Source organism: Coregonus clupeaformis, chromosome 18 (assembly GCF_020615455.1).
Source record: "Coregonus clupeaformis isolate EN_2021a chromosome 18, ASM2061545v1, whole genome shotgun sequence".
Classification (NCBI taxonomy): Eukaryota; Metazoa; Chordata; class Actinopteri; order Salmoniformes; family Salmonidae; genus Coregonus; species Coregonus clupeaformis.
The window spans coordinates 19,856,492-19,882,784 of NC_059209.1; the positions used below are offsets into that span (position 1 = coordinate 19,856,492).

The window sequence follows — 26,293 nt, forward strand, 5'->3', positions numbered from 1 at the left end:
GTTGAAAGAAAACAAATAACATTTGTTTACCAGGTCTGCTTACACTCTCACATGGTTGTCCAAAGTAGTGGCAATCATATTAATTATGTATAGGCCCCCAAGTCAATCAATTGCAGATAAGAGAAAAGTGCACTGTGGGAGCAGATAAAGGAAAAGCACACTACAGGTTCACTCGGAATGTTTAACTCTGCATTTTTTAGACAGGTTTTATCCTGCGTGTGTCTTCCTCTCTACTGGCCGTGGTTAATCCCTACCACATACATGTGAACTCCTCCTTTTCTTTCCTAAAGTCCTTTCCTCCTTTCCTTGCTCTCTTTCCTTTCCTAGCTCCCTTTCTTTTCCTCTTTTCCTATCTCCCTTTTCTTTCTTCCTTTCTTTCATAGCTTCCTTTCCTTTCCCCCTTCCCTATCTCCCTTTCCTTATTTCCTTTCCTTTCCCAGCTACCTTTCCTTGTTTCCTAGCTTCCTTTTCTTCTCTACCTTCCCTTACTCGCCTCCTGCCGTATTTAGGAAAGGAGGAAAGGAAAGGAAGCTAGGAAAGGAGTAAAATAAAGGGCATTAGGAAAGGAGGAAAGGAAAGGAATAAGGAAAGGAAGTTAGGAAGGGAGGAAAGGAAGCTAGGAAAGGAAGAAAGGAAAAAGGTGAGAGGAAATGAATCTAGGAAAGAAAAGGAGGAGTTCCCATGTATGTGGTAGGAATTAACCACGGCCAGTAGATGGCGATAGTATTGGTTTTAGTGACAGGCTAGTTTTAGTCACAGCTAGTTTTAGTTACAGGCTAATGCGGGGCTGCAGCTGGATGCATCTTGATTAGTACATGGGCTATCTGACATAAGACAATGCTCTGATACAGCATAATCATTCTGATCAAACCTACAGTGCCCTACTCCTTTATCTTCAATTGATTGAATTGGCCCATTGTATATGTCAACTAACTGATTAACCTTCATTAAAAAAATATGTAACAATTACTGTAACACCTCAACTTGCTTTCATGATGCTAGGTACAAAAGGCTGTACCCAACTAGTTTTTATCACTCCAAGTAACGTGAGGTTGTCTCATTCCAGCACCAGGGGCTCCAGGGGTTAGAGTTCAGGGACTAAAGTTACACACTAAATCCAATAACAAACACCAACAATAATGCCTGAATCCCGATTCTTCACTCTTCTGCCGAAGTGTGCAGTTGCACACTCCCGCTCATGGATTTAATAATGGTGTCCCTTCATCTGATGCTTACACTAACAATTCAATGCTTTTAAATCCATGATGGGAAATTGCACACTTCAAGAGAAGGGTTGGGAATCGTGATGTAGCCAATGACAGTCTAAGCTTTCCTACAGAGAGCGAATGGGGGAAGAGGACAGAATATGTTTGGGCCACCCTGGTGAAAGCAATGGATCCTACTACTGCACACCAATACCCCACACTCACTACCACACCTTCACACAGCAGGACAAGAGGAAGAGAGGAAAACACAGATATTTGGCAAAAGCTAGAGAGCCATGCACTACGATTAAATATGTGTGTTTTAATTAACCTTTTAAATAGAAAATATAAATATTTAATATATATATTCCAATATCAGTTTATTGGTGTGAATTAGTGATGCGCGGGTCAGCTATTTGTTCACCCGCAATTGCTAATAACCCATCCGCAACTGCCCAACTATATGTGACAAAGTGAAAAATTATAATAATTAGTATACATGCAGCTTCTCTTCTGTCATTACTTGTTACCCTAAAAGACTAAATAAACCCTTGCTCACCAGAATAATGTCATAAATCGATAGAATGAATGCTTCAATCTAGTTACATTTACATTTACATTTGAGTCATTTAGCAGACGCTCTTATCCAGAGCGACTTACAGTTAGTGAGTGCATACATTATTCTTTTTTATAAAAAATTTAAAAAATCATACTCCCCGTGGGAAACGAACCCACAACCCTGGCGTTGCAAACGCCATGCTCTACCAACTGAGCTAGATCCCTGCCGGCCATTCCCTCCCCTACCCTAGACGACACTGGGGCATTTGTGCGCCGCCCCATGGGTCTCCTGGTCGCGGCCGGCTACGACAGAGCCTGTATTCGAACCAGGATCTCTAGTGGCACAGCTAGCACTGCGATGCAGTGCCTTAGACCACTGCGCCACTCTGTAAAGTTCGTTTTCTCTTTCCTCTTTCATCTCTGCTTCTCTCACATGGCAAATATGTTTAGGGTCCAGGGAGAAAATGTAATAAAAAAAGGGAACGATTTTCTGTGCAAAATTTCCAAATGAAATCAGTTTTAAGGAAATTAAAAGCTGTCAACATGTTTTTGTTAATATTTCAGTACAGCTTGGATGCATATTTTAAGTGGTTGAAACACTATCAGCTTTTATGATGCTGATAAAGATCCTTTACAGACGGTCCCTAACCACGCATTCATTCTCTTAAAATGCTTAAAGAAATAAACAATATTTCTCCACTCCTGTTCCAGAGTAAAAATGTACATTTGGTGTATCATTTTACTGCAAGAAATGCTTAACTCTGCAGGATTCAATATTATATTAGGTTATGTGAGAGGTTATAGACTTACAGTCAGTTTCCAGATTTCAGTGAGGCTACTTTAACCCATTTGAACAGCTCAGTTCCCTTGACGTGCCATTTTGAATTCCCTGTCTTGTGACTGTTGAAGTTGTATAGCACTTCACAATCATCACACATAACATAGCCGGCACTGCTATCATCCTCTTTTACCACTTCACCAAATATTTCCCAAACATTAGAAGGCCCTCCCTTCTATTTAGATAAAGAGCATAATGGGTCATAATCTTGAATTAAGGATTACATTTAATTAAAGCAAATTTGCATACAATTGTTTTGTTACATAGGTACTGTAGTCCGGTCAGATTTTTATGTAAATCGTTTTGGGTAACAATGTCATAATTTTTATGATAATTTATTAATGAACGATTTATAAACTATTAATAACTAAACATTCCATTATTTGTAAAGATTATACAGATTTATAAGCATATACTTTATAGGGCGTAAGTATTATAAGCGTAAAATTCAAAAGCATGTATAACATTTGTAATACAAGCATTTATGAGCATAATAGCTTGTTCATTAAAGTTTTATAAAATGTTAGTGCCTTTGGTATATTATAGAATATAATCAGTATTAGAGGGCTAAGGGACAAGCAAGACACACACCGAGACAGAGAGTCGTGGAGAAATGAATGCCTCATATACACTCAACAGTCCTCCATTTGGCAAATCTGACCATAATTATATCCTCCTGATTCCTGCTTATAAGCAAATATTAAAGCAGGAAGCACCAGTGACTCGGTTAATAAGGAAGTGGTCAGATGATGCAGATGCTAAGCTACAGGACTGTTTTTCCAGCACAGACTGGAATATGCTCTGGGATTCTTCCGATGGCATTGAGGAGTACACCACATCAGTCACTGGCTTCATCAATAGGTGCATTGATGACGTCCCCACAGTACGTACATACCCCAACCAGAAGCCATGGATTACAGGCAACATCCGCACTGAGCTAAAGGGTAGAGCTGCCGCTTTCAAGGAGCAGGACTCTAACCCGGACGCTTATAAGAAATCCCGCTATGCCCTCCGACGAACCATCAAACAGGCAAAGAGTCAATACAGGACTGAATCGTACTACACCGGCTCTGACGCTCGTCGGATGTGGCAGGGCTTGCAAACTATTACAGACTACAAAGGGAAGCACAGCCGCGTGCTGCCCAGTGACACGAGCCTACCAGACGAGCTAAATCACTTCTATGCTCGCTTCGAGGCAAGCAAAACTGAAGCATACATGAGAGCATCAGCTGTTCTGGATGACTATGTGATCACGGTCTCCGTAGCCGATGTGAGTAAGGCTTTTAAGCAGGTCAACATTCACAAGGCCGCAGGGCCAGAAGGATTACCAGGACGTGTACTCAGAGAATGCGCTCTGTGTCTTCACTGACATTTTCAACATGTCCCTGACTGAGTCTGTAATACCAACATGTTTCAAGCAGACCACCATGGTCCCTGTGTCCAAGAACACTAAGATAACCTGTCTGTAGCCATGAAGTGCATTGAAAGGCTGGTCATGGCTCACATCAACACCATTATCCCAAAAACCCTAGACCCACTCCAATTTGCATACCACCCCAACAGATCCACAGATGATGCAATCTCAATTGCACTCCACTCTGCCCTTTCCCACCTGGACAGGAGGAACACCTACGTGAGAATGCTATTCATTGACTACAGCTCAGCGTTCAACACCATAATGCCCGCAAAGCTCATCACTAAGCTAAGGACCCTGGGACTAAACACCTCCCTCTGCAACTGGATCCTGGACTTCCTGATGGGTCACCCCCAGGTGGTAAGGGTAGGTAACAACACATCTGCCACGCTGATCTTCAGGCACGACTGCAACACCATCATTAAGTTTGCCGACGACACAACAGTGGTAGGCCTGATCACCGACAACGATGAGACAGCATATAGTGAGGAGGTCAGAGACCTGGCCGTTTAGTGCCAGGATAACAACCTCTCCTTCAATGTGATCAAGACAAAGGAGATGATTGTGGACTACAGGAAAAAAAAGAGGACTGAGGAAGCCCCCATTCTCATCAACGGGGCTGTAGTGGAACAGGTTGAGAGCTTCAAGTTCCTTGGTGTCCACATCACCAACAAACTATTATGGTCCAAACACACTGAGACAGTCGTGAAGAGGGCACGACAAAGCCTATTCCCCCTCAGAAGACTGAAAAGATTTGGCATGGGTCCTCAGATCCTCAAAAAGTTATACAGCTGCACCATCGAGAGCATCCTGACTGGTTACATCACTGCCTGATATGGCAACTGCTTGGCCTCCGACCGCAAGGCACTACAGAGGGTAGTGCGTACGGCCAAGCTTCCTGCCATCCAGGACTTCTATACCAGGCGGTGTCAGAGGAAGGCCATAAACATTCCAGCCAACCTAGTCAGGGACAGTTCTCTCTGCTACCGCACGGCAGGCGGTACTGGAGCGCCAAGTCTAGGTCCAAAAGGCTTCTTAACAGCTTCTACCCCCAAGCCATAAGAGACCTGAACAGCTAACCATGGCTACCCAGACTATTTGCATTGTCACCCCACCCCACCACCTCTTTTACGCTGCTGCTACTCTCTGTTTATTATCTATGCATAGTCACTTTAACTCTACCCACATGTACATATTACCTCAATTACCTCGACTAATCTGTGCCCCCACACATTGACTCTGTACCGGTACCCCTTGTATATAGCCTCCCTACTGTTCTTTTATTTTACTTCTGCTCTTTAATTATTTCAATTTTTTTATTTATCTATTTCTTTACATAACACTTATTTTTCTTAAAACTGCATTGTTGGTTAAGGGCTTGTAAGTAAGCATTTCACTGTAAGGTCTACACCTGTTGTATTCGGCGCATGTGGCAAATAACATTTGATTTGATTTGAACAGTCCAATCTCAGACTGACTCTCCATAATGAATGACATGATGATGTTGTACACACTCACTACTCAAAGAGACACCCAATTTGGTGTAAGTTCCCTGGTTTAATGTCAGACATGCAGGACTACAAAATGTTTGACCAATCTAGGGTTGTTGTGCATATGGGTACATAATACCGCGTTGGACTCAAATGGAGTGAGTATGTACAGAGCAAAAGAACGAGAGATGGGAGGGGTAGAGAGAGACGAAAGACGGAGACATCTCTACGCAGCCACGGCTGTAACCCCAGCTGAAAAGGAGAAAATATGGCTCCTAGATGTGCCGTTAGCAACAATAGCAATCTACAGAGCTACACACAATCTGCAAACAAAAGCAACACAAGTCTAGACCAATAAAAAATGTGCTGCCCTTGCATTCGCACACAAGCAAACATTCACACAAACGCCTACGCAGTCACACAGACTTAACTATACCTTTTTGACGTCTCTGACCAGGTGGTACAGTGTGTTGGATGGTCCATGCCTCTGACAAAACAAATAGAAGGACAGTTTAGTCCGTGAGTCACGCCACGACCTGCAGCAAGTTGCAGAGCTATGACAGATGGCTCATTTGAATCAAGTACCAAACTCTAGGTACAGTATTATGCTGTATGAAGGATGTTATATTGTCTTATGTGGCTGTTATAAAGGCTTTAGGAATGCATACCTTACAGAGGAACACCAGGAGGGAGTATAATAGTTTCATAGTTTTATAACAACTTTTGTTATACAAATACCAGGGGTTATAGCAGTTGTTACAACAACGTTATGACTGTATGATACATTCCATATGACATGGAGTCAGTGAGAGGTCAGAGTTCAGAACTGTCAGGCATGGTGGAGCTGTAGTGTAGTACCGTGTTGTAGAGCTCCTCCAGTCTGGAGAGGGTGAGGAAGCGATGCATGCTCACTCCGTTCTCGATCAGCAGCTTGACGAAGTCCACTCTGTCCAGCACCAGCGCATCCAGCATAGACTGCTCCAGAGAACCCACCTACCATACAAACATACACACAGGGAAGGCACAGTCAGTTAACTCAGGCTTAACCATCAAGAAACAGCATATGGATGGATACAGCATAGATTTCACATTTTCACTTGGACAATGCTGTCTGTAGTCTATACTGTAAACAAGGGAGTGAGAAGTTATAGGCTGGGTCTTACAGGCCACTGCTGTCCGTAGATGAAGATCTGGCTGCGGGCAATGTCCACTCGGTTCCAGGCCAGGGCCAGGCTGAGCTGGTCAGGAGCTGATGCGTTGGCGCCTAGGAGGAGGAGAGGGGACAATAAACGTGTTTGAGAGCATCAATTTTGTTCAGTCGATCAACAAATAATAACGAGTAGTTATTTGGAGTGCAAGGTGATTTGTAGATCATTCCGTCAGCAGTTGCAGACTGCAATCTCAAATTCGCACATTTACTTCTCCTGCTGGAGGTGGAAGGTGGTATTTACTTTTTTTTCCTGTGGGCCGGCAGAACATCACTGTTTAGCAAGCAACAAAGGAGATTACTGTATTTGTGCGGTTCTTCTTAAAGGAAAGCCCAAGGCAGTTGTTCTTGGTCTCCGACACCTACCGCTTGCTTTCTTTTTGAGAAAAGACATTTGTCAAGCTGTCGGTGGTGTGATAAATTGTTTTGTGAAAAGCACTTTAACCGGTAGTTTGAAAACTCAAATGCTGAAGGGAGGCAAGGTTGAGGCTACATACCTTTTGTGATGACTGACGGTTCTACTCAGCAGACTCAGTTGATCAGCAGAGATATTACACAGGCTTAATAATGGGAGCTTTTAAAGAGCTTGGTAATGAGATCCAGAGTAGTGTAATATGAGTTTAATAGAGAAGTCGGTATTAAAAGGGACTGCTCGCATTTATCACTGGTTTTAAATAACACTTCGCTCTCCGCAGCTCTGTAGTCGCTGGAGTTTATGGACCTTATCCCCCATCAATTACCCTGTCTCTCTCTCTCTCTCTCTCTCTCTCTCTCTCTCTCTCTCTCTCTCTCTCTCTCTCTCTCTCTCTCTCTCTCTCTCTCTCTCTCTCTCTCTCTCTCTCTCTCTCTCTCTCTCTCTCTCTCTCTCTCTCTCTCTCTCTCTCTCTCTCTCTCTCTCTCTCTCTCTCTCTCTCTCTCTCTCTCTCTCTCTCTCTCTCTCTCTCTCTCTCTCTCTCTCTCTCTCTCTCTCTCTCTCTCTCTCTCTCTCTCTCTCTCTCTCTCTCTCTCTCTCAATCTCGCTCTCTTTCTTTCAGTGTGTCATTCTCTCTCGCACACAATCTTTCTTTCACTCTACCTCTATCTCTCTGAAAACACACATAATGCACAATAAAGTCTGTACTCTATACTGGTCATGCTTGTGACAGTCCATCATGCCAGATACAGAGATCAACCACAGAAAGAGAGAGGGAGATGGACAGAGAGATATGAATAGGAGGACATGAGATGCAAAAAATAATGAGTGTGAGAGAGAAGGATGCATAGAGAGAGTAAACATGCTAGAAACATGCATATCCTAGACATGCTGCCAAACATGAATTATGGAGGCCCGCTCTGTGCTCTCAGATACAGCGTTCCACTGAGAAGGAAGTCAGAGCGAGTCAATCACCTGGTATAGATTGGAAAACAGGCCCAAAGGACTCTGCTCTGTAGGCCTCGGAACCAGCAGCGTTGGGTGCTACGCTCCTGATCAATACCATGCACTAAACAACAAGTCGAAACTGTGGATTACGAGAGGGATGGAGGGAGGGATAGAGGAATGAAACAGGGGCTAGAGCTGAACGGATTGGCTCAATTGGAGGCTTTTGTTTTATAACCTTCTGAAGTCCACTGTCTGACTTAAGGAGCCTCTTTAAATATTAGCTATGAGTCAGTTACCTTTTAGCAGAGCAGTGAGAATGGCCAAGTCAATGTCCTGGTGTCCCTCAGACCCCATCCGAAAAACTGTTATCTGAAACATACACAGAGAGAAAAGAAAGAAAGAAAAAGGAAGCGAGAGAGGGAGACATTTACATAATCTGTATGTGATCTGTACATCATTACTCACTGGGAATTTCTTTCTTCCTTGCTTTGTGAATAAATAAATGAAGGAAAATGTTTTACAGATAGAGATTATTAACACTGAGTAAACCAGTCACATCATAGCTCAGTTCTTTTGATACATGGGATTAGAATGAGCTGTAAAGAGCTGCTGTCTGAAGCTCTGAGCAGAGGAAACTACAATATACAGTATAATATATGCTCCCTAGTTGACACACTTTGGAGAAACAGAAACTGTAAAGTAGCTCGTATGCAGTGTGCTCCCAGTAGAAAAGAAGGGAAGAGATAGAATGGAATAGAGAGAGAGAGAGAGAGAGAGAGAGAGAGAGAGAGAGAGAGAGAGAGAGAGAGAGAGAGAGAGAGAGAGAGAGAGAGAGAGAGAGAGAGAGGGGGGGGGAGAGAGAGAGAGAGAGAGAGAGAGAGAGAGAGAGAGAGAGAGAGAGAGAGAGAGAGAGAGAGAGAGAGAGATAGAGTGACTGTAGACCCTTTGTTGGAGTATAGCACAGTAGGCAACAGAAACAGAGAAGGAAGAAGGGGTACAGAGCGAGACAGTGGGAGAGAGAGGGTAAGATAGCAGCAAGGAGGGAGAAAGAGAAAGCAGGGGGAGGGTAAAAGCGAAGGAATGCGGCAGTTCCTCCAGATTTTGTCGCATGACGGCATGTGTGTGAAGGGCACCTTGCAGGTCCATGTATGAGCTGCATGTTCGGAACGCTGGAGCGTGCTAAGGACCGCAGCGACAGGGTCATAAATCTATTCCTGTAATCACTCCATCCCTCCATCCTCCTCCCTCCCCCCTCCTCCCGCCATCACATCTCCAAACCCATCTCCCCCTCTAAATGGCTTCAAGGTGAGTACCAGGATTTCAGCTGGCTTTCACTCCTGCCTCCCCTCAAGCTATGATGCAATATAGTAGCTCTCTCCTTCTCTCGCTTTCCCTTTTTCTACAAGCCCTTCAGACACCAAAGGGGCGAGAGAAATTACAAATAATTCAATTAAAACATTAGGATTTCATTGCTTGTTCATTATTTTTCAGCTACTAAGAGATTACACACATTGCCCCCTTGGAATGGGGTCCTGTAGCGAGAGAAATTGGCATATGTGTGTGTAAGGGTTATCTCTAGTCCTGTGTGTCTCTATGAGTGTGTGTATGAGTATTCATGATTGTGTTTAATGTGTGAGTAATGTAAGCAGCAAAGTTTGTTGTCATATGCACATCCTTAAAAACGTAGGTGCTGGGCTAATTAAGAATACTTGTGAAGAACAGGAAGGCCCGCACACAGTGCTCACCTCCCAAAAAATACACATTTCAGCTCACATGATGAATAATGTAAGTATCTGCATACATACAGTTGAAGTCGGAAGTTTACATACACTTAGGTTGGAGTCATTAAAACTCGTTTTTCAACCACTCCACACATTTTTTGTTAACAAACTATAGTTTGGCAAGTCGGTTAGGACATCTACTTTGTGCATGACACAAGTCATTTTTCCAACAATTGTTTACAGACAGATTATTTCACTTATAATTCACTGTATCACAATTCCAGTGGGTCAGAAGTTTACATACACTAAGTTGACTGTGCCTTTAAACAGCTTGGAAAATTCCAGAAAATGATGTCATGGCTGTAGAAGCTTCTGGTAGGCTAATTGACATAATTTGAGTCAATTGGAGGTGTACCTATGGATGTATTTCAAGGCCTACCTTCAAACTCAGTGCCTCTTTGCTTGACATCATGGGAAAATCAAAAGAAAAAAAATTGTAGACCTCCACAAGTCTGGTTCATCCTTGGGAGCAATTTCCAAACGCCTGAAGGTACAACGTTCATCTCTACAAATAATAATATGCCATGCAGCCGTCATACCGCTCAGGAAGGAGACGCGTTCTGTCTCCTAGAGATTAACGTACATTAGTGCGAAAAGTGCAAATCAATTTCAGAACAACAGCAAAGGACCTTGTGAAGATGCTGGAGGAAACAGGTATAAAAGTATCTATATCCACAGTAAAACTAGTCCTATATCGACATAACCTGAAAGGCCGCTCAGCAAGGAAGAAGCCACTGCTCCAAAACCGCCATAAAAAAGCCAGACTACGGTTTGCAACTGCACATGGGGACAAAGATCATACTTTTTGGAGAAATGTCCTCTGGTCTGATGAAACAAAAATATAACTGTTTGGCCATAATGACCATTGTTATGTTTGGAGGAAAAAGGGGAAGACTTACAAGCCGAAGAACACCATCCCAACCGTGAAGCACGGGGGTGGCAGCATCATGCTGGGGGGGTGCTTTGCTGCAGGAGGGACTGGTGCACTTCACAAAATAGATGGTATCATGAGGAAGGAAAATGATGTGGATATATTGAAGCAACATCTCAAGACATCAGTCAGGAAGTTAAAGCTTGGTCGCAAATGGGTCTTCCAAATGGACAATGACCTCATGCATACTTCCAAAGTAAGTTGTGACAAAATGGCTTAAGGACAACAAAGTCAAGGTATTGGAGTGACCATCACAAAGCCCTGACCTCAATCCTATAGAGAATTTGTGGGCAGAACTGAAAAGGCGTGTGCGAGCAAGGAGGCCTACAAACCTGACTCAGTTACACCAGCTCTGTCAGGAGGAATGGGCCAAAATTCACCCAACTTATTGTGGGAAGCTTGTGGAAGGCTACCCGAAACGTTTGACCCAAGTTAAACAATTTAAAGGCAACGCTACCAAATACTAATTGAGTGTATGTAAACTTCTGACCCACTGGGAATGTGATGAAAGAAATAAAAGCTGAAATAAATCATTCTCTCTACTATTATTCTGACATTTCACATTCTTAAAATAAAGAGAGAGAGAGAGAGAGAGAGAGAGAAGGCCAGTGTGTGGTCAGCGATAGATTACTTCAGTGAGGGTTATTTGACCTGGTGTGTGTTCCTGTGGTGGTTTTAGGACAGGCCAGGACTGGACCATCACACACCCATCTCTTTCTGTGGCCATTTCACTACGCAAGACACTAACAAGCAACCCTGCAAACCATCTGCTTAACCATAATTCAACATCTTAAACACATAATCAAGGGTGTGTGTGTGCGCTGTGCGTGTACTGTATCACTGAATGTCTGTGTGTGACTGTAATGCCACACAATTAGTGCACAAATCACACCTGTCCACTTGGACAGAAACAGACCTAATCATCACTTGAACTACACAGGGGTGGACGTACTGAAAAGAACACACAGATGAGTAAGTGTGTGTGTGTGTGCATGCGTGCGTGCGATTGTGCTTGCTTGCGTATGAACCCACCACAGGAGGTTGGTGACACCTTTATTAGGGAGGACGGGCTCGTGGTAATGGCTGGAGCGGAATAAATGGAATGGTATCAAATACGTCAAACACATAGTTTCCATGTTTTAGGAGGGAGCACTACAGTGTCTTGCAAAAGTATTCATCCCCTTGGTGTTTTTCCTATTTTGTTGCATTACAACCTGTAATTTATTTGGGTTTCATGTAATGGACATACACAAAATAGGCCAAATTGGTGAAGTGAAATGAAAAAAATAACTTGTTTCAAAAAATTCAAAAAAATAAATAACGGAAAAGTGGTGCGTGCATATGTATTCACCCCCTTTGCTATGAAGCCCCTAAATAAGATCTGGTGCAACCAATTACCTTCAGAAGTCACATAATTAGTTAAATAAAGTCCACCTGTGTGCAATCTAAGTGTCACATGATCTGTCACATGATCTCAATATATATACACCTGTTCTGAAAGGCCCCAGAGTCTGCAACACCACTAAGCAAGGGGCACCACCAAGCAAGCAGCACCATGAAGATCAAGGAGCTCTCCAAACAGGTCAGGGACAAAGTTGTGGAGAAGTACAGATCAGGGTTCACCATCCCACGGAGCACCATTAAATCCATTAATTTTTTTATGTAAAGAATATGGCACCACAACAAACCTGCCAAGAGAGGGCCACCCACCAAAGCTCACGGACCAGGCAAGGAGGGCATTAATCAGAGAGGCAACAAAGAGACCAAAGATAACCCTGAAAGAGCTACAAATAAAATAAAATACAATTGTATTTGCCACATGCGCCGAATACAACAGGTATAGACATTACAGTGAAATGCTTACTTACAAGCCCTTAACCAACAATACAAAGTAAAAAAAAAAAGATAAAACAAGTGTTAAGCAAAAAAAATAAGCAAATAACTAAAGAGCAGCAGTAAATTAAAATAACAGTATGGAGGCTATATACAGGGGGGTACCGGTGCAGAGTCAATGTGCGGGGGCACCGGCTAGTCAAGGTAATTGAGGTAATATATACATGTGGGTAGAGTTAAAGTGACTACGCATAAATAATAAACAGAGTAGCAGCAGAGTAAAAAAGGGGGACGGGGTGGAGGTGGGGGGGGGGGCAGTGCAAATTGTCCAGGTAGCCATGATTAGCTGTTCAGGAGTCTTATGGCTTGGGGGTAGAAGCTGTTGAGAAGCCTTTTGGACCTAGACTTGGCGCTCCGGTACCGCTTGCCGTGCGGTAGCAGAGAGAACAGTCTATGACTAGGGTGGCTGGAGTCTTTGACAATTTTGAGGGCCTTCCTCTGACACCGCCTGGTATAGAGGTCCTGGATGGCAGGAAGCTTGGCCCCAGTGATGTACTGGGCCGTACGCACTACCCTATGTAGTGCCTTGCGGTCGGAGGCCAAGCAGTTGCCATACCAGGCGGTGATGCAACCAGTCAGGATGCTCTCGATGGTGCAGCTGTATAACTTTTTGAGGATCTGAGGACCCATGCCAAATGTTTTCAGTCTCCTGAGGGGGAATAGGCTTTGTCGTGCCCTCTTCACGACTGTCTTGGTGTGTTTGGACCATGATAGTTCGTTGGTGATGTGGACACTAAGGAACTTGAAGCTCTCAACCTGTTCCACTACAGCCCCGTCGATGAGAATGGGGGCGTGCTCAGTCCTCTTTTTTTTCCTGTAGTCCACAATCATCTCCTTTGTCTTGATCACATTGATGGAGAGGTTGTTATCCTGGCACCACACGGCCAGGTCTCTGACCTCCTCCCTATAGGCTGTCTCATCGTTGTCGGTGATCAGGCCTACCACTGTTGTGTCATCGGCAAACTTAATGAAGGTGTTGGAGTGGTGCCTGGCCATGCAAATCTCCACAGCGGAGATTGGAGTATCTGTCCATAGGACCACTTTAAGCCGTACACTCCACAGAGCTGGGCTTTACGGAAGAGTGGCCAGAAAAAAGCCATTGCTTAAAGAAAAGCTTTTTGGCCATCAAGGAAAACGCTATGTCTGGCGCAAACCCAACACCTCTCATCACCCTGAGAACACCACGCTGTGGGGATGTTTTTCAACGGCAGGGACTGGGAAACTGGTCAGAAATGAAGGAATGATGGATGGAGCTAAATACAGGGAAAACCTGTTTCAGTCTTCCAGAGATTTGAGACTGGTACAGAGTTTCTCCTTCCATCAGGACTATGACCCTAAGCATACTGCTAAAGCAACACTCGAGTGGTTTTAAGGGGAAACATTTAAATGTCTTGGAATGGCCTAGTGTAAACCCAGACCTCAATCCAATTGAGAATCTGTGGTATGACTTAAAGATTGCTGTACACCAGCAGAACCCATCCAACTTGAAGGAGCTGGAGCAGTTTTGCCTTGAAGAATGGGCAAAAATCCCAGTGGCTAGATGTGCCAAGCTTATAGAGACATACCCCAAGAGACTTGCAGCTGTAATTGTTGCAAAAGGTGGCTCTACAAAGTATTGACTTTGGGGGGGTGAATAGTTATGCACGCTCAAGTTCAGTTTTTTGTCTTATTTCTTGTTTGTTTCACAATAAAAAATATTTTGCATTTTCAAAGTGTTAGGGATGTTGTGTAAATCAAATGATACAAACCCCCAAAAAATCAATTTTAATTCCAGGTTGTAAGGCAACAAAATAGGAAAAATTCCAAGGGGGTGAATACTTTCGCAAGCCACTGTATGTTGCCACAGCTAGTCTTAGTCAATGGTAGGTGTATAATTTGATCACAAGGGGCTTAGTTTTTTGTCCTTATGCAGGGTTAAGAAATACACCACTCCTCTTTTCCATTTGTATCCTACAGGGAAATGTTTGCTTGAGTGCTTACTGTTGGTATTACATGGTTATATTTAGTAGTGATGCATGCATGCTTTGGCTTCACACAGGCCTCCATATACGTTTTTCTCTTGCACACAGATATGCTACAGCCTCTAATACCGATTGGTCTACAGTGTTTGTGAAGGGAATATCTCATTCTGTAGATGATTAACACTTTCATGCCTATTGATTGACACGTGCCACTCGGCAATGACTGATGACATGCCATCGACATCCGCCCGTCACACCATCACACGTTGAGGAGAGGGCAGAGGAAGAAGAGACATACTAGTCACTAGTGGGACGCACCACTTTTAAGTGAGAATGGATGCTGTTTGAACATGGTGCTAGTGCATATCTAAACACTCAACATGCTTAGGAGATCAAGAGATGCTCTCCATGACCAAATGGCTCAGGCTGATTGGAACACATTCATCTTAATTTAGCAGGGAAAGATTTCCTCTCATACCATGCATAGCCAGGTCCCCGCCAACTGTACCTGTAAGTCGGTTCCTATACCCTCCCATCCACCGGTCTCAGCACAAGCCCTATGACCAACATCACTGCTCCTACTGCTTAGCCTTAATATGTTGCCACTTGTCTGTCTATCTATCTATCTATCTATCTATCTATCTATCTATCTATCTATCTATCTATCTATCTATCTAATCTATCTATCTATCTACTTCTCTTTTCCTTTCCTCCTCCTCCTCCTCCTTCTTGTCCTCCTCCTCCTCCTCCTCCTCCTCCTCCTCCTCCTCCTCCTCCTCCTCCTCCTCCAACCACCATAGCCCCAAGGTGACCCTCCGTGGAGCCATGTGTTAGGGAGGGAGCACTATGTTGCCACAGCTAGTGTTAGTCAATGGTAGGTGTCTAATTTGATCACAAGGGGCTTATTTTTTGTCCTTTTGTAGGGGTAAGAAATACACCACTCCTCTTCTCCATTTGTATCCTACAGGGAAACGTTTGCTTGAGTGTTTACTGTTGGTATTATACATACTCCCCTACATATTTATTTGGACAGTGAAGCAAAACCTTTTAATTTGGATCTATACTCCAGCATTTTTTATTTGAGATCAGTTGCGGCCAAATATATTAATTATGTTTTTAGACATTTTTACAAATGAATAAAAAATGAAAAGCTGAAATGTCTTGAGTCAATAATTATTCAGCCCCTTTGTTATGGTAAGCCTAAATCAGTTCAGGAGTAAAAATATGATAAAAATAAATGGAATAGAGCTAAGCACAGGCAAAATCCTAAAGGAAAATCTGGTTCAGTCTGCTTTCCAACAGATACTGGGAGACAAATTCACCATTCAGCAGGACAATAAACTAAAACACAAGGCCAAATATACACTGGAGTTGCTTACCAGGATGACACTGAATGTTCCTGAGTGGCCTAGTTACAGTTTTGACTTAAATCGGATTGAAAATCCATGGCAAGACTTGAAAATCCAATGATTAACAACCAACAACCAACTTGACAGAGCTTTTAAAAAGAATATTGTGCAAATATTGTACAATCCAGGTGTGCAAAGCTCATAGAGATTTACCCAGAAAGACTGACAGCTGTAATCGCTGCCAAAGTTGATTCTAACATATATTGACTCAGGGGTGTGAATACTTATGTAAATGAGATATTTCTGTATTTCATTCTCAATAAATTTGCAAAAATGTCTAATACTTTTCACTTTATCATTATGTGGTATTGTGTGTAGTTGGGTGATAATTATATATATTTTTTCATACATTTTGAATTCAGGCTGTAACACAACAAAATGTGGAATAAGTCAAGGAGTATGAATACTTTCTGAAGGCACTATAAGTAAAACAAATACAATATTAAGGTTTGGTCACCACACCTTGTTATTGTATTTTCAACATTGCAGAACCAATTGTATTTTTGTAAACTTAAGTTTACAATTTTAATTTAGAAAATAAAGACAAATGGCATTGACAAAATTTTTGACACCCCGGAGCTAGTAGTTGGTTGCACAGCCTTTGGCCAATATAACTGCAGACAAATGCTTATTGTAGCCATCAATGAGCTTGCTGCACTTTTCTACTGACAATTTTGCAATAAGTTTCGGATGTACTTCAAAGAAAAGAACACCCTCCTTAAAATCAATTATGGGGGAGGTTCGATAATGCTTTTGGGTTGCTTGGCTGCCTCTGGTACTGGGGGCCTTGAATGTGTGCAAGACATTATGAAATCAGCAGATTATTAAAAGAGCTTTGGAGAGCAATGTTCAACCCTGTATCTCTGTTGAAGGTTGTGGGTTTTCCAGTAAAACAACAACCCCAAACACACATAAAAAGCACCTTGAAACGGTTCAAGAAGAAATGCTGGACTGTTCTGGAGTGGCCAGTGAAGAGTCCAGATCTGAGTCACATCCATAACCTATGGCGAGAGCTTAAAACAGCATGTGATGGAAGGCACCCCTCAAACGTTGAATAACTAGAGCAGTTTTCTAATGAAGAGGGGGCAAATTGCCAGTAGAAAGGCATTTGTTGGCAGTAATCTTGGCCAAAGTCGTAGCTTCGGGGTGCCAATAATTTTGTCCATGCCATTTGTCTTTATTTTCTAAATCAAAATTGTAAACTTAAGGTTACAAAAATACAATTTGTTCTGTAATGTTGAAAATCCAATAAGGTGTGGACATCAACATTCTTTTTTTCTCAACTTATTTTAGAAAAAATTGTGAATTATTTAAGAAAAGTACAAGGGTGCCAATATTTTTGTCCTCAACTGTATATGAGGGGACAGTACAGAATGTCACCTTTTATTTCATGGTATTTTCATACATACAGTGGGGAAAAAAAGTATTTAGTCAGCTACCAATTGTGCAAGTTCTCCCACTTAAAAAGATGAGAGAGGCCTGTAATTTTCATCATAGGTACACGTCAACTATGACAGACAAATTGAGAATTTTTTTCTCCAGAAAATCACATTGTAGGATTTTTAATGAATTTATTTGCAAATTATGGTGGAAAATAAGTATTTGGTCACCTACAAACAAGCAAGATTTCTGGCTCTCACAGACCTGTAACAACTTCTTTAAGAGGCTCCTCTGTCCTCCACTCGTTACCTGTATTAATGGCACCTGTTTGAACTTGTTATCAGTATAAAAGACACCTGTCCACAACCTCAAACAGTCACACTCCAAACTCCACTATGGCCAAGACCAAAGAGCTGTCAAAGGACACCAGAAACAAAATTGTAGTCCTGCACCAGGCTGGGAAGACTGAATCTACAATAGGTAAGCAGCTTGGTTTGAAGAAATCAACTGTGGGAGCAGGAAATGGAAGACATAAAAGACCACTGATAATCTCCCTCGATCTGGGGCTCCACGCAAGATCTCACCCCGTGGGGTCAAAATGATCACAATGATGACCTAGTGAATGACCTGCAGAGAGCTGGGACCAAAGTAACAAAGCCTACCATCAGTAACACACTACGCCGCCAGGGACTCAAATCCTGCAGTGCAAGACGTGTCCCCCTGCTTAAGCCAGTACATGTCCAGGCCCGTCTGAAGTTTGCTAGAGTGCATTTGGATGATCCAGAAGAGGATTGGGAGAATGTCATATGGTCAGATGAAACCAAAATATAACTTTTTGGTAAAAACACAACTCATCGTGTTTGGAGGACAAAGAATGCTGAGTTGCATCCAAAGAACACCATACCTACTGTGAAGCATGGGGGTGGAAACATCATCCTTTGGGGCTGTTTTTCTGCAAAGGTACCAGGACGACTGATCCGTGTAAAGGAAAGAATGAATGGGGCCATGTATCGTGAGATTTTGAGTGAAAACCTCCTTCCATCAGCAAAGGGCATTGAAGATGAAACGTGGCTGGGTCTTTCAGCATGACAATGATCCCAAACACACCGCCCGGGCAACGAAGGAGTGGCTTCGTAAGAAGCATTTCAAGGTCCTGGAGTGGCCTAGCCAGTCTCCAGATCTCAACCCCATAGAAAATCTTTGGAGGGAGTTGAAAGTCCGTGTTGCCCAGCGACAGCCCCAAAACATCACTGCTCTAGAGGAGATCTGCATGGAGGAATGGGCCAAAATACCAGCAACAGTGTGTGAAAACCTTATGAAGACTTACAGAAAACATTTGACCTGTGTCATTGCCAACAAAGGGTATATAACAAAGTATTGAGAAACTTTTGTTATTGACCAAATACTTATTTTCCACCATAATTTGCAAATAAATTCATAAAAAATCCTACAATGTGAATTTTTTTCCTCATTTTGTCTGTCATTGTTGACGTGTACCTATGATGAAAATTACAGGCCTCGCTCATCTTTGTAAGTGGGAGAACTTGCACAATTGGTGGCTGATTAAATAATTGTTTTCCCCACTGTATCTGTTTTACCGTTTAGAAATTAAAGCACTTTATGTATCTAGTCCCCCCATTTGAAGGTGTTATAAGTATTTGGACAAATTCACTTATAATGTATAAAATGTAGTCAAAAGTTTAGTATTCATTACACATTCCTTACACATGACCCGCTATGGCGATGGCTACTAATATGAATCTTCATCGAAACACTGACTACATGAAAGAGCACCGAACCTGCTGTGTGAAACCGCATAGATTTGAATGTCATGATGACATATAGGCTACAAGTCCAAGGATTCTCAGTCATATTCCATCATCCAAACTCATTAGTCCCACGTTATCAGAAATTTTACAGCATTGCCTTGGTCTAAACTTGATCTAGCTTTATCTACCCAACACCACCGTGCTTGGCATTGGCCTGCATTAGCCTCAGCCAAGCTTGACCAAGGTGGAATTGTGATGTAATACACTTTCCATATGTATTGTGCAACTGAGTTTTGAATGTGTGTATTATAAACAAAGTGTGTATTTTAAAACCTTTATATACCAGAGTGTGCATTTGCTTATTGAGACCGACTTTCCATGCACATGACATTATGCTTTTGCTTGTGTACCCAACTGTTAAATTAGCTAATATTGTAAAGCAAAGGCATGTGTTTGTTTGGTGCATGCCAGCTAATGGAGGCTGAAGTGTATAATGAGTACAGACACAGTGAGTGTTATTTTCATCTCAGGCACAGTATGTATGAGGATTATTTCTCATGGTTTGGAGTGGAGACAGCAGTGTGTGTGTGTGTGTGTGTGTGTGTGTGTGTGTGTGTGTGTGTGTGTGTGTGTGTGTGTGTGTGTGTGTGTGTGTGTGTGTGAGACTAATACTGTCTATCTGGAACTCAAAACTCACTGATTGCCATCTGATTACCTTCATTATCCACTTACCATAGAGCTTGTTTCACGCCCTGTGAAATGTCCCTCTGTGCCAGGCATAATGCTGTGATAATATGTATCATTTTGTGTGTAGTTGGACTGTCGACTACACATTGAGGATGATCACTATAATAAGCATGCAGCTTCTCTCTGCAAAAAACACTGATCTGAAGAGACCCTGTCACCACCTGAGCTAGGGAAGGTTAATTAATGTGAGTGACAGTTCACTAAACACAGCTTGGGGGTTATGTTTCAAATGGATATGAGAGATGGACAGGAGAGAAAGCAGCCTAAAGCCAAACCAGTTGGCACTGGATGACATCAGAGTGCCTTTAAATTCACAGCTCTGTCACAGCCACAATCCCCTAGATACAGGTGTAAGCAATATGACAAAAATTCCACTAGCTTATTAGAGGGCAAGGTGGAGCTGCTATAATATTGCTTAAACCTATCATATCCTCTCAGATTTCCACAAGTGGGTAGGGTGTAGGGGCTAAAGGGGTTGTTTCTGGACAAGGCCACAGTCTCATTATTTCCAAGTCACCTCCTTCTTATCTCTACTTTGACATCTCAGTTTTCTCTCCCTAATCCCTATCACACTGGTGCTTGAGACATTGCACAGTTGAGCAAGGCTCTCCAACCCTGTTCCTGGAGAGCTACTGTCCTGTAGGTTTTCACTCCTACTCTAATCTAGCATACCTGATTCTATTAATTAGCTGGTTGATAAGCTGAAACAGGTTAGTTACAACTGGGGTTGGAGCGAAAACCTACAGGAGGGTAGCTCTCCAGAAACAGGGTTGGAGAGCCCTGCAGTAGAGGCATGGGGAGTTGGGGGCAGGGGATGTTTCCAAGGCGACGAGTGAGCGAGCGTGAACACTCACCAGCTCCTTCTTCTTCATGCATTCCATGAGGATGATGAAGAGGTGTTGGGCCTGGGTCCGGCTGTACGTGAAGGTCTTCTGGATGGTGACCAGCAACTGGTCCCTCAGAGACTCATTTATGATCCTGGTGAAAATGAGGGAAAAGGATAAAGAGGAGAGGGAAACAGGGAGGAGGAGTAGAAGGGAGAAAGGAGAGATAGAGAAAAAAGGGGTATGAGTAATTGTGGCAGATAAGGGTAAAATAGATTTAAATTTAAGTTGAAGTATTAAAGGCATAATTCGGGATTTTGGCAATTATCCCATTTATCTACTTCCCCAGAGTCAGATGAACTCGTGGATACCAATTGTATGTCTCTGTGTCCAGTATGATGGATGTTATAGGTAGTTGCGCTAACTAGCAATAGTGCAATGACTTCCAGCCATTGCGCTAATGCTAGTTAGCATTGGCTTGCAAAACTACCTCTAACTTCCTTCATACTGGACACTTAGACATAAAAATGGTATCCACAAGTTCATCTGACTCTGGGGAAGTGGATAAGGGTCCTCGTTGCCAAAGTATCCCTTTAACATTTATCCTAAGTATTAGGACTGTATTTGGGAAACACTACTACTGCATCTTACTATTAGCTTTTTGGAACTGTTTCTGGATCCCCGGCAATACTGTAGCAAATCTGTGTATGTGATATGTAACACGTACCCTCCTTCCTCTGAGTACTTGTGTCCAAATGCCAGGATGTCCGAAGCACGCCCACTCCCGTCACACACCACCACGGGCACAGGTGGAGTGTCCCTCAGGTACTCCAATACGATGGAGATCACATTAGGACCCCCCTCCACTATCAGAGCCACCACTGGCACTCCCTGACCAATACCTACAGAGAGAGAAAGGGAGGAAGTGGGGAGGGGTGGAAAGAGAGAGAGATAGTGGTGGGAGAATGAAGGAACACGGGACAAGGAAGAAATCAGAAAACAGAGAAAGAAAGGTGTAAACAAAAAGCACTCATTAAATCCCACAGGAGTACTCTGACAGACAGCCATGAGGGAGGTGTGACTGACAACATTTCAACTGACAACATTTCCATGTTGCGTGCCATGATTCAACAAGTGCCCCAACATCTCACCTCTCAACTAAAATAGAAATGCTGCTTAAAGACACATTTGTGCCACACATGGTAAAAATAGTCAGTGGCCAGCAGCATTCAGAGAGAGTTTCCTATTTCTATGGGTTTTACTGAGCATCTAGCGGAAGCACAGATCCGCACTGAGCCGCATAGAAGCCCTGGAGTGAGCACCCTCCTGCTGCACAGAGGGACGGCCTCAAGCTGGCTAATCAGAAGCTATTAAAGGGATAGTTCGGGATTTTGGCAATGAAGCCCTAACTAGTGTTAGCGCTAGCTTAGCGCAAAGACAGTCTCCTGCGCTAAGCTAGTTAGCATTGGCCTGAGAAACTACCTCTAACTTCCTTCATACTGGACGCAGAGACATAAAAATAGTATCCATAAGTTCATCTGACTCTGGGGAAGTACATAAAATGTTTCACTGCCAAAATCCTGAACTATCCCTTTAAGAGTCATTAGAGGTAATTAACAGGTGGGTTCTGGTGCTCACACAGGCCTGCCTGGGAGAACGGGCTTGGAAAGAGAAAGGATGCACATAAGCACTACAGTACCAAACCCCCACAAGGATGCCCAGTTCTCTCTGAGCTTCTCTCACTCTCTCTCTCTCTGTCACTCTCTCTGTCTCTCATTTAGCTGCCACCAGTCAGTGTTTTCACTCAAATTCAAAAGCCGTGTCCCTGCCGGATCCTCCCTCCCATCCTTGCCTGCATAATTTCACTGGGGATAGGTGGGCCACTGATTCAGGGCCCGCTCACACATGTGCCATCATTGTGTCTCGCTAGCTACAGGCAAAGTTACATAAAAAGGGACCTATTTTAGGGCCTAGCATACTTTAAAGTTCAGAACATCACCACACTGTACATCAGACAGGCGCAGGATAATAAGTACAGTCTCATCTATTCATAACGGTTTTAATTTACTGATTCTCTTTACCTCTTCATGTCTTATGAGCAAGCGATGATGGCTACTGCGGTTTGAGGGACACCACTCATAACTGAAGGGATTAGGCTCCAATTGAAAGACACCAACACACAGACTAGGAAGGGAAAGCACAGCTGTGTCGTTGCTAATTGGCTAGAGAGAGAGCGAGAGAGTGGTGCCTGCATACACCACAACACACCACTCAAACTCTGGATGTCTTACAGTATGTCTCCTCCTAAAGCTAGTTCATATGTCTGAGGGTTAGAGCAAGGTGTTGGCAACAAGGTGCTGGGTGGTGGCTTTCAATTCCCACATGGGCCACATCTACTGAATATTTGTTTAACTGTCAATGCTGGCAGTTCTGCAAATGGCTTTGGATAAAAGCGGTCTGCTAAATGACCATGCTATATTGTTATTATGTGACACTCTGGCTCTATGGACTTTGATTATTGAGCCAGGGTTGTTCATTTTCATTGGTTGGGTGTATTTCTATGTTGGGGATTCTAGTTGTTCATTTCTATGTTGGGTGATTGTGTTTGATTAGTCATATGACTCCCAATCGGAGGTAACGAGTGTCAGCTGTTCGGCTCGTTATCTCTGATTGGGAGCCATATTTAAACTGTGTGGTTTCTCCTTGGTTTGTGGGTTTTTGTTCCATGTTTCTGTCAGTGTTACAGAGGACTTCACTATCGTCATTTGTTGTTTTTCGTGGTTGCTTTATTAAATAAAGTCATCATGTTCACTCCACGCGCTGCGTATTGGTCCGCTTCTTCAGACGATCGTGACAGAAAAACCCACCATAGAAGGACCAAGCAGCGTGTCCAGGAGCAAGACAGCTGGACATGGGAGGAAGCGCCTGGTAAGGAGCTCGAGAGGCTGGCGATGGCCCAGGTGGGCAAATCGTGGTCCTGGGAGGACATGCTCGGGGGGCAAGGGACCTTGGGGGAAGATCAAGGCCCTGGCGAGAGAGGAGCAACGGCGTCAGCAGGGCCATCATCGTTGGAAGGACGAGAGGCAACCCCAAAAAGTTTTTGGGGGGGGCACATGGCTTGGCACGAGGGCTAACGGAGGCAGAGAAGGGGCGAATTCAAGAGGCAACCAGGTTACGGGGGTCACTGGCCAAAGTAGGGAAAGGAGATGTAGAGGCACGGCGTGAGAGACTGAGGTGTGTATCCAGTCCGGTCCGGCCCGTTCCAGTTCCCGGGTAGAGCCAGTGGTGTGTGCCTCCAGTACGGTCCGGCCTGTTGCGACCCCCTCGCACCAAGGATACGGTGCGCTTCGCCAACCCGGCCCGGCCTGTTCCGGCCACTCGCACCAGGGATACGGTGCGCTCGCCAGCCCAGCCCGGCCTGTTCCGGCCACTCGCACCAGGGATACGGTGCGCGTCGCCAGCCCCTTTCCCACCAGTGCCTACACCACGCCACAAGCCTCCTGTGTGTCTCCCGAGTCCTGTGCGTCCTGTTGCTGCTCTCCGCACTAGGCTTAATGTGAGTCCCCAGGGTCCAGCATGCCCTGTTCCGGCTCTCCGCACTAGCCCTTATGTGCGTTCCCAGGGTCCAGCATGCCCTGTTGCTTCTCCCCGCACTAGCCCTGAGATGCGTGTCCTCAGCCCGGTACCTCCAGTTCCGGCACCACGCATCAGGCCTACGGGTGCGTCCCCAGGGCCAAGCATGCCCTGTTGCTGCTTCCCGACTAGCCCTGAGATGCGTGTCCTCAGCCCGGTACCTCCAGTTCCGGCACCACGCATCAGGCCTACGGTGCGTCCCCAGGGCCAAGCATGTCCTGTTGCTGCTTCCCGCACTAGCCCTGAGATGCGTGTCCTCAGCCCGGTACCTCCAGTTCCGGCACCACGCATCAGGCCTACGGTGCGTCCCCAGGGCCAAGCATGCCCTGTTGCTTCTCCCCGCACTAGCCCTGAGATGCGTGTCCTCAGCCCGGTACCTCCAGTTCGGCACCACGCATCAGGCCTACGGTGCGTCCCCAGGGTCCAGCATGCCCTGTTGCTTCTCCCCGCACTAGCCCTGAGATGCGTGTCCTCAGCCCGGTACCTCCTGTTCCGGCACCACGCACCAGGCCTACGGATGCGCCTCAGACGGCCAGAGTCTGCCGTCTGCCCAACGGGGCCTGAACTGTCCGTCTGCCCAACGCCGTCTGAACTGCCCGTCTGCCCAACGCTGTCTGAACTGCCCGTCTGCCCAACGCCGTCTGAACTGTCCGTCTGCCAAGCGCTGCAGGAACTGCCCGTCTGTACTGAGCCTGCAAAGCCGCCCGTCTGCCATGAGCCTTCAGAGCCGTCCGCCAGATCGGAGCCGCTAGAGCTCTCCGCCAGACAGGAGCAGCCAGAGCCTTCCGCCAGACAGGATCAGCCAGAGCCTTCCGCCAGACAGGATCAGCCAGAGCCTTCCGCCAGACAGGATCAGCCAGAGCCTTCCGCCAGACAGGATCAGCCAGAGCCTTCCGCCAGACAGGATCAGCCAGAGCCGTCCAGCCAGGATCCGCCAGAGCCAGCCAGCCAGGATCCGCCATTCAGTCCGGTGCTGCCCCTCAGGCCGGTGCTGCCCCTTAGTCAGGTACTGTCCCTTAGTCCGGTGCTGCCCCTTAGTCCGGTGCTGCCCCTTAGTCCGGTGCCGCCCCTTAATCCAGTGGGGTTTAGTTGGGGGGTGGTCAGGTGGAGGGGGCTCACGGAGCGAGATAGTGACTAAGGTGGGGTGGGGACCACGACCTGGGCCAGAGCCGCCACCATGGACAGACGCCCACCCAGACCCTCCCCTAGACTGTATGCTGGTGCGCCCGGAGTGCGCACCTTTAGGGGGGGGTACTGTGACACTCTGGCTCTATGGACTTTGATTATTGAGCCAGGGTTGTTCATTTTCATTGGTTGGGTGTATTTCTATGTTGGGGATTCTAGTTGTTCATTTCTATGTTGGGTGATTGTGTTTTGATTAGTCATATGACTCCCAATCGGAGGTAACGAGTGTCAGCTGTTCGGCTCGTTATCTCTGATTGGGAGCCATATTTAAACTGTGTGGTTTCTCCTTGGTTTGTGGGTTTTTGTTCCATGTTTCTGTCAGTGTTACAGAGGACTTCACTATCGTCATTTGTTGTTTTTCGTGGTTGCTTTATCAAATAAAGTCATCATGTTCACTCCACGCGCTGCGTATTGGTCCGCTTCTTCAGACGATCGTGACATATTATTTGAATATCTATGGTCTCTCAGGTAGAGTATGGACATCAGTATTATTTATTTCAGAGCAATTTAGTAACATATAAACAGTTAGCTTTGTGCTCTTTGTTGAGTAGGCTTGAAGAGCTTTGAAAAGAGCTTTCAAAAATGGAAAATAATTTCTGAAAAAGATAACTAATCTGTCATAGTTGTATGGGGAGATGGAATCAGTTTTTTGGAGGAGATTACACTCGAGTCTATGGAGTAGAACGTTGTACTTTGCGAGACAAGTCA

General features: G+C 44.6%; 1 protein-coding gene across 5 annotated transcripts in view; it reads right to left on the reverse strand.

Moving 5' to 3' along the window:
* The window catches only part of trpm3 (transient receptor potential cation channel, subfamily M, member 3), a 309,076-nt gene that overhangs the window by 114,143 nt on the left and 168,640 nt on the right, over positions 1–26,293 (reverse strand). For all 5 annotated transcript variants that reach the window (XM_041864642.2, XM_041864639.2, XM_041864640.2 and 2 more), the window contains exons 7-12: positions 21,495–21,669; positions 20,798–20,921; positions 8,369–8,441; positions 6,669–6,769; positions 6,364–6,498; positions 5,942–5,992 (exon numbers count right to left, since the gene is read on the reverse strand). In XM_041864642.2, coding sequence (XP_041720576.1) covers positions 5,942–5,992; positions 6,364–6,498; positions 6,669–6,769; positions 8,369–8,441; positions 20,798–20,921; positions 21,495–21,669 — 659 coding nt within the window. The remainder of the gene's footprint in view (positions 1–5,941; positions 5,993–6,363; positions 6,499–6,668; positions 6,770–8,368; positions 8,442–20,797; positions 20,922–21,494; positions 21,670–26,293) is intronic.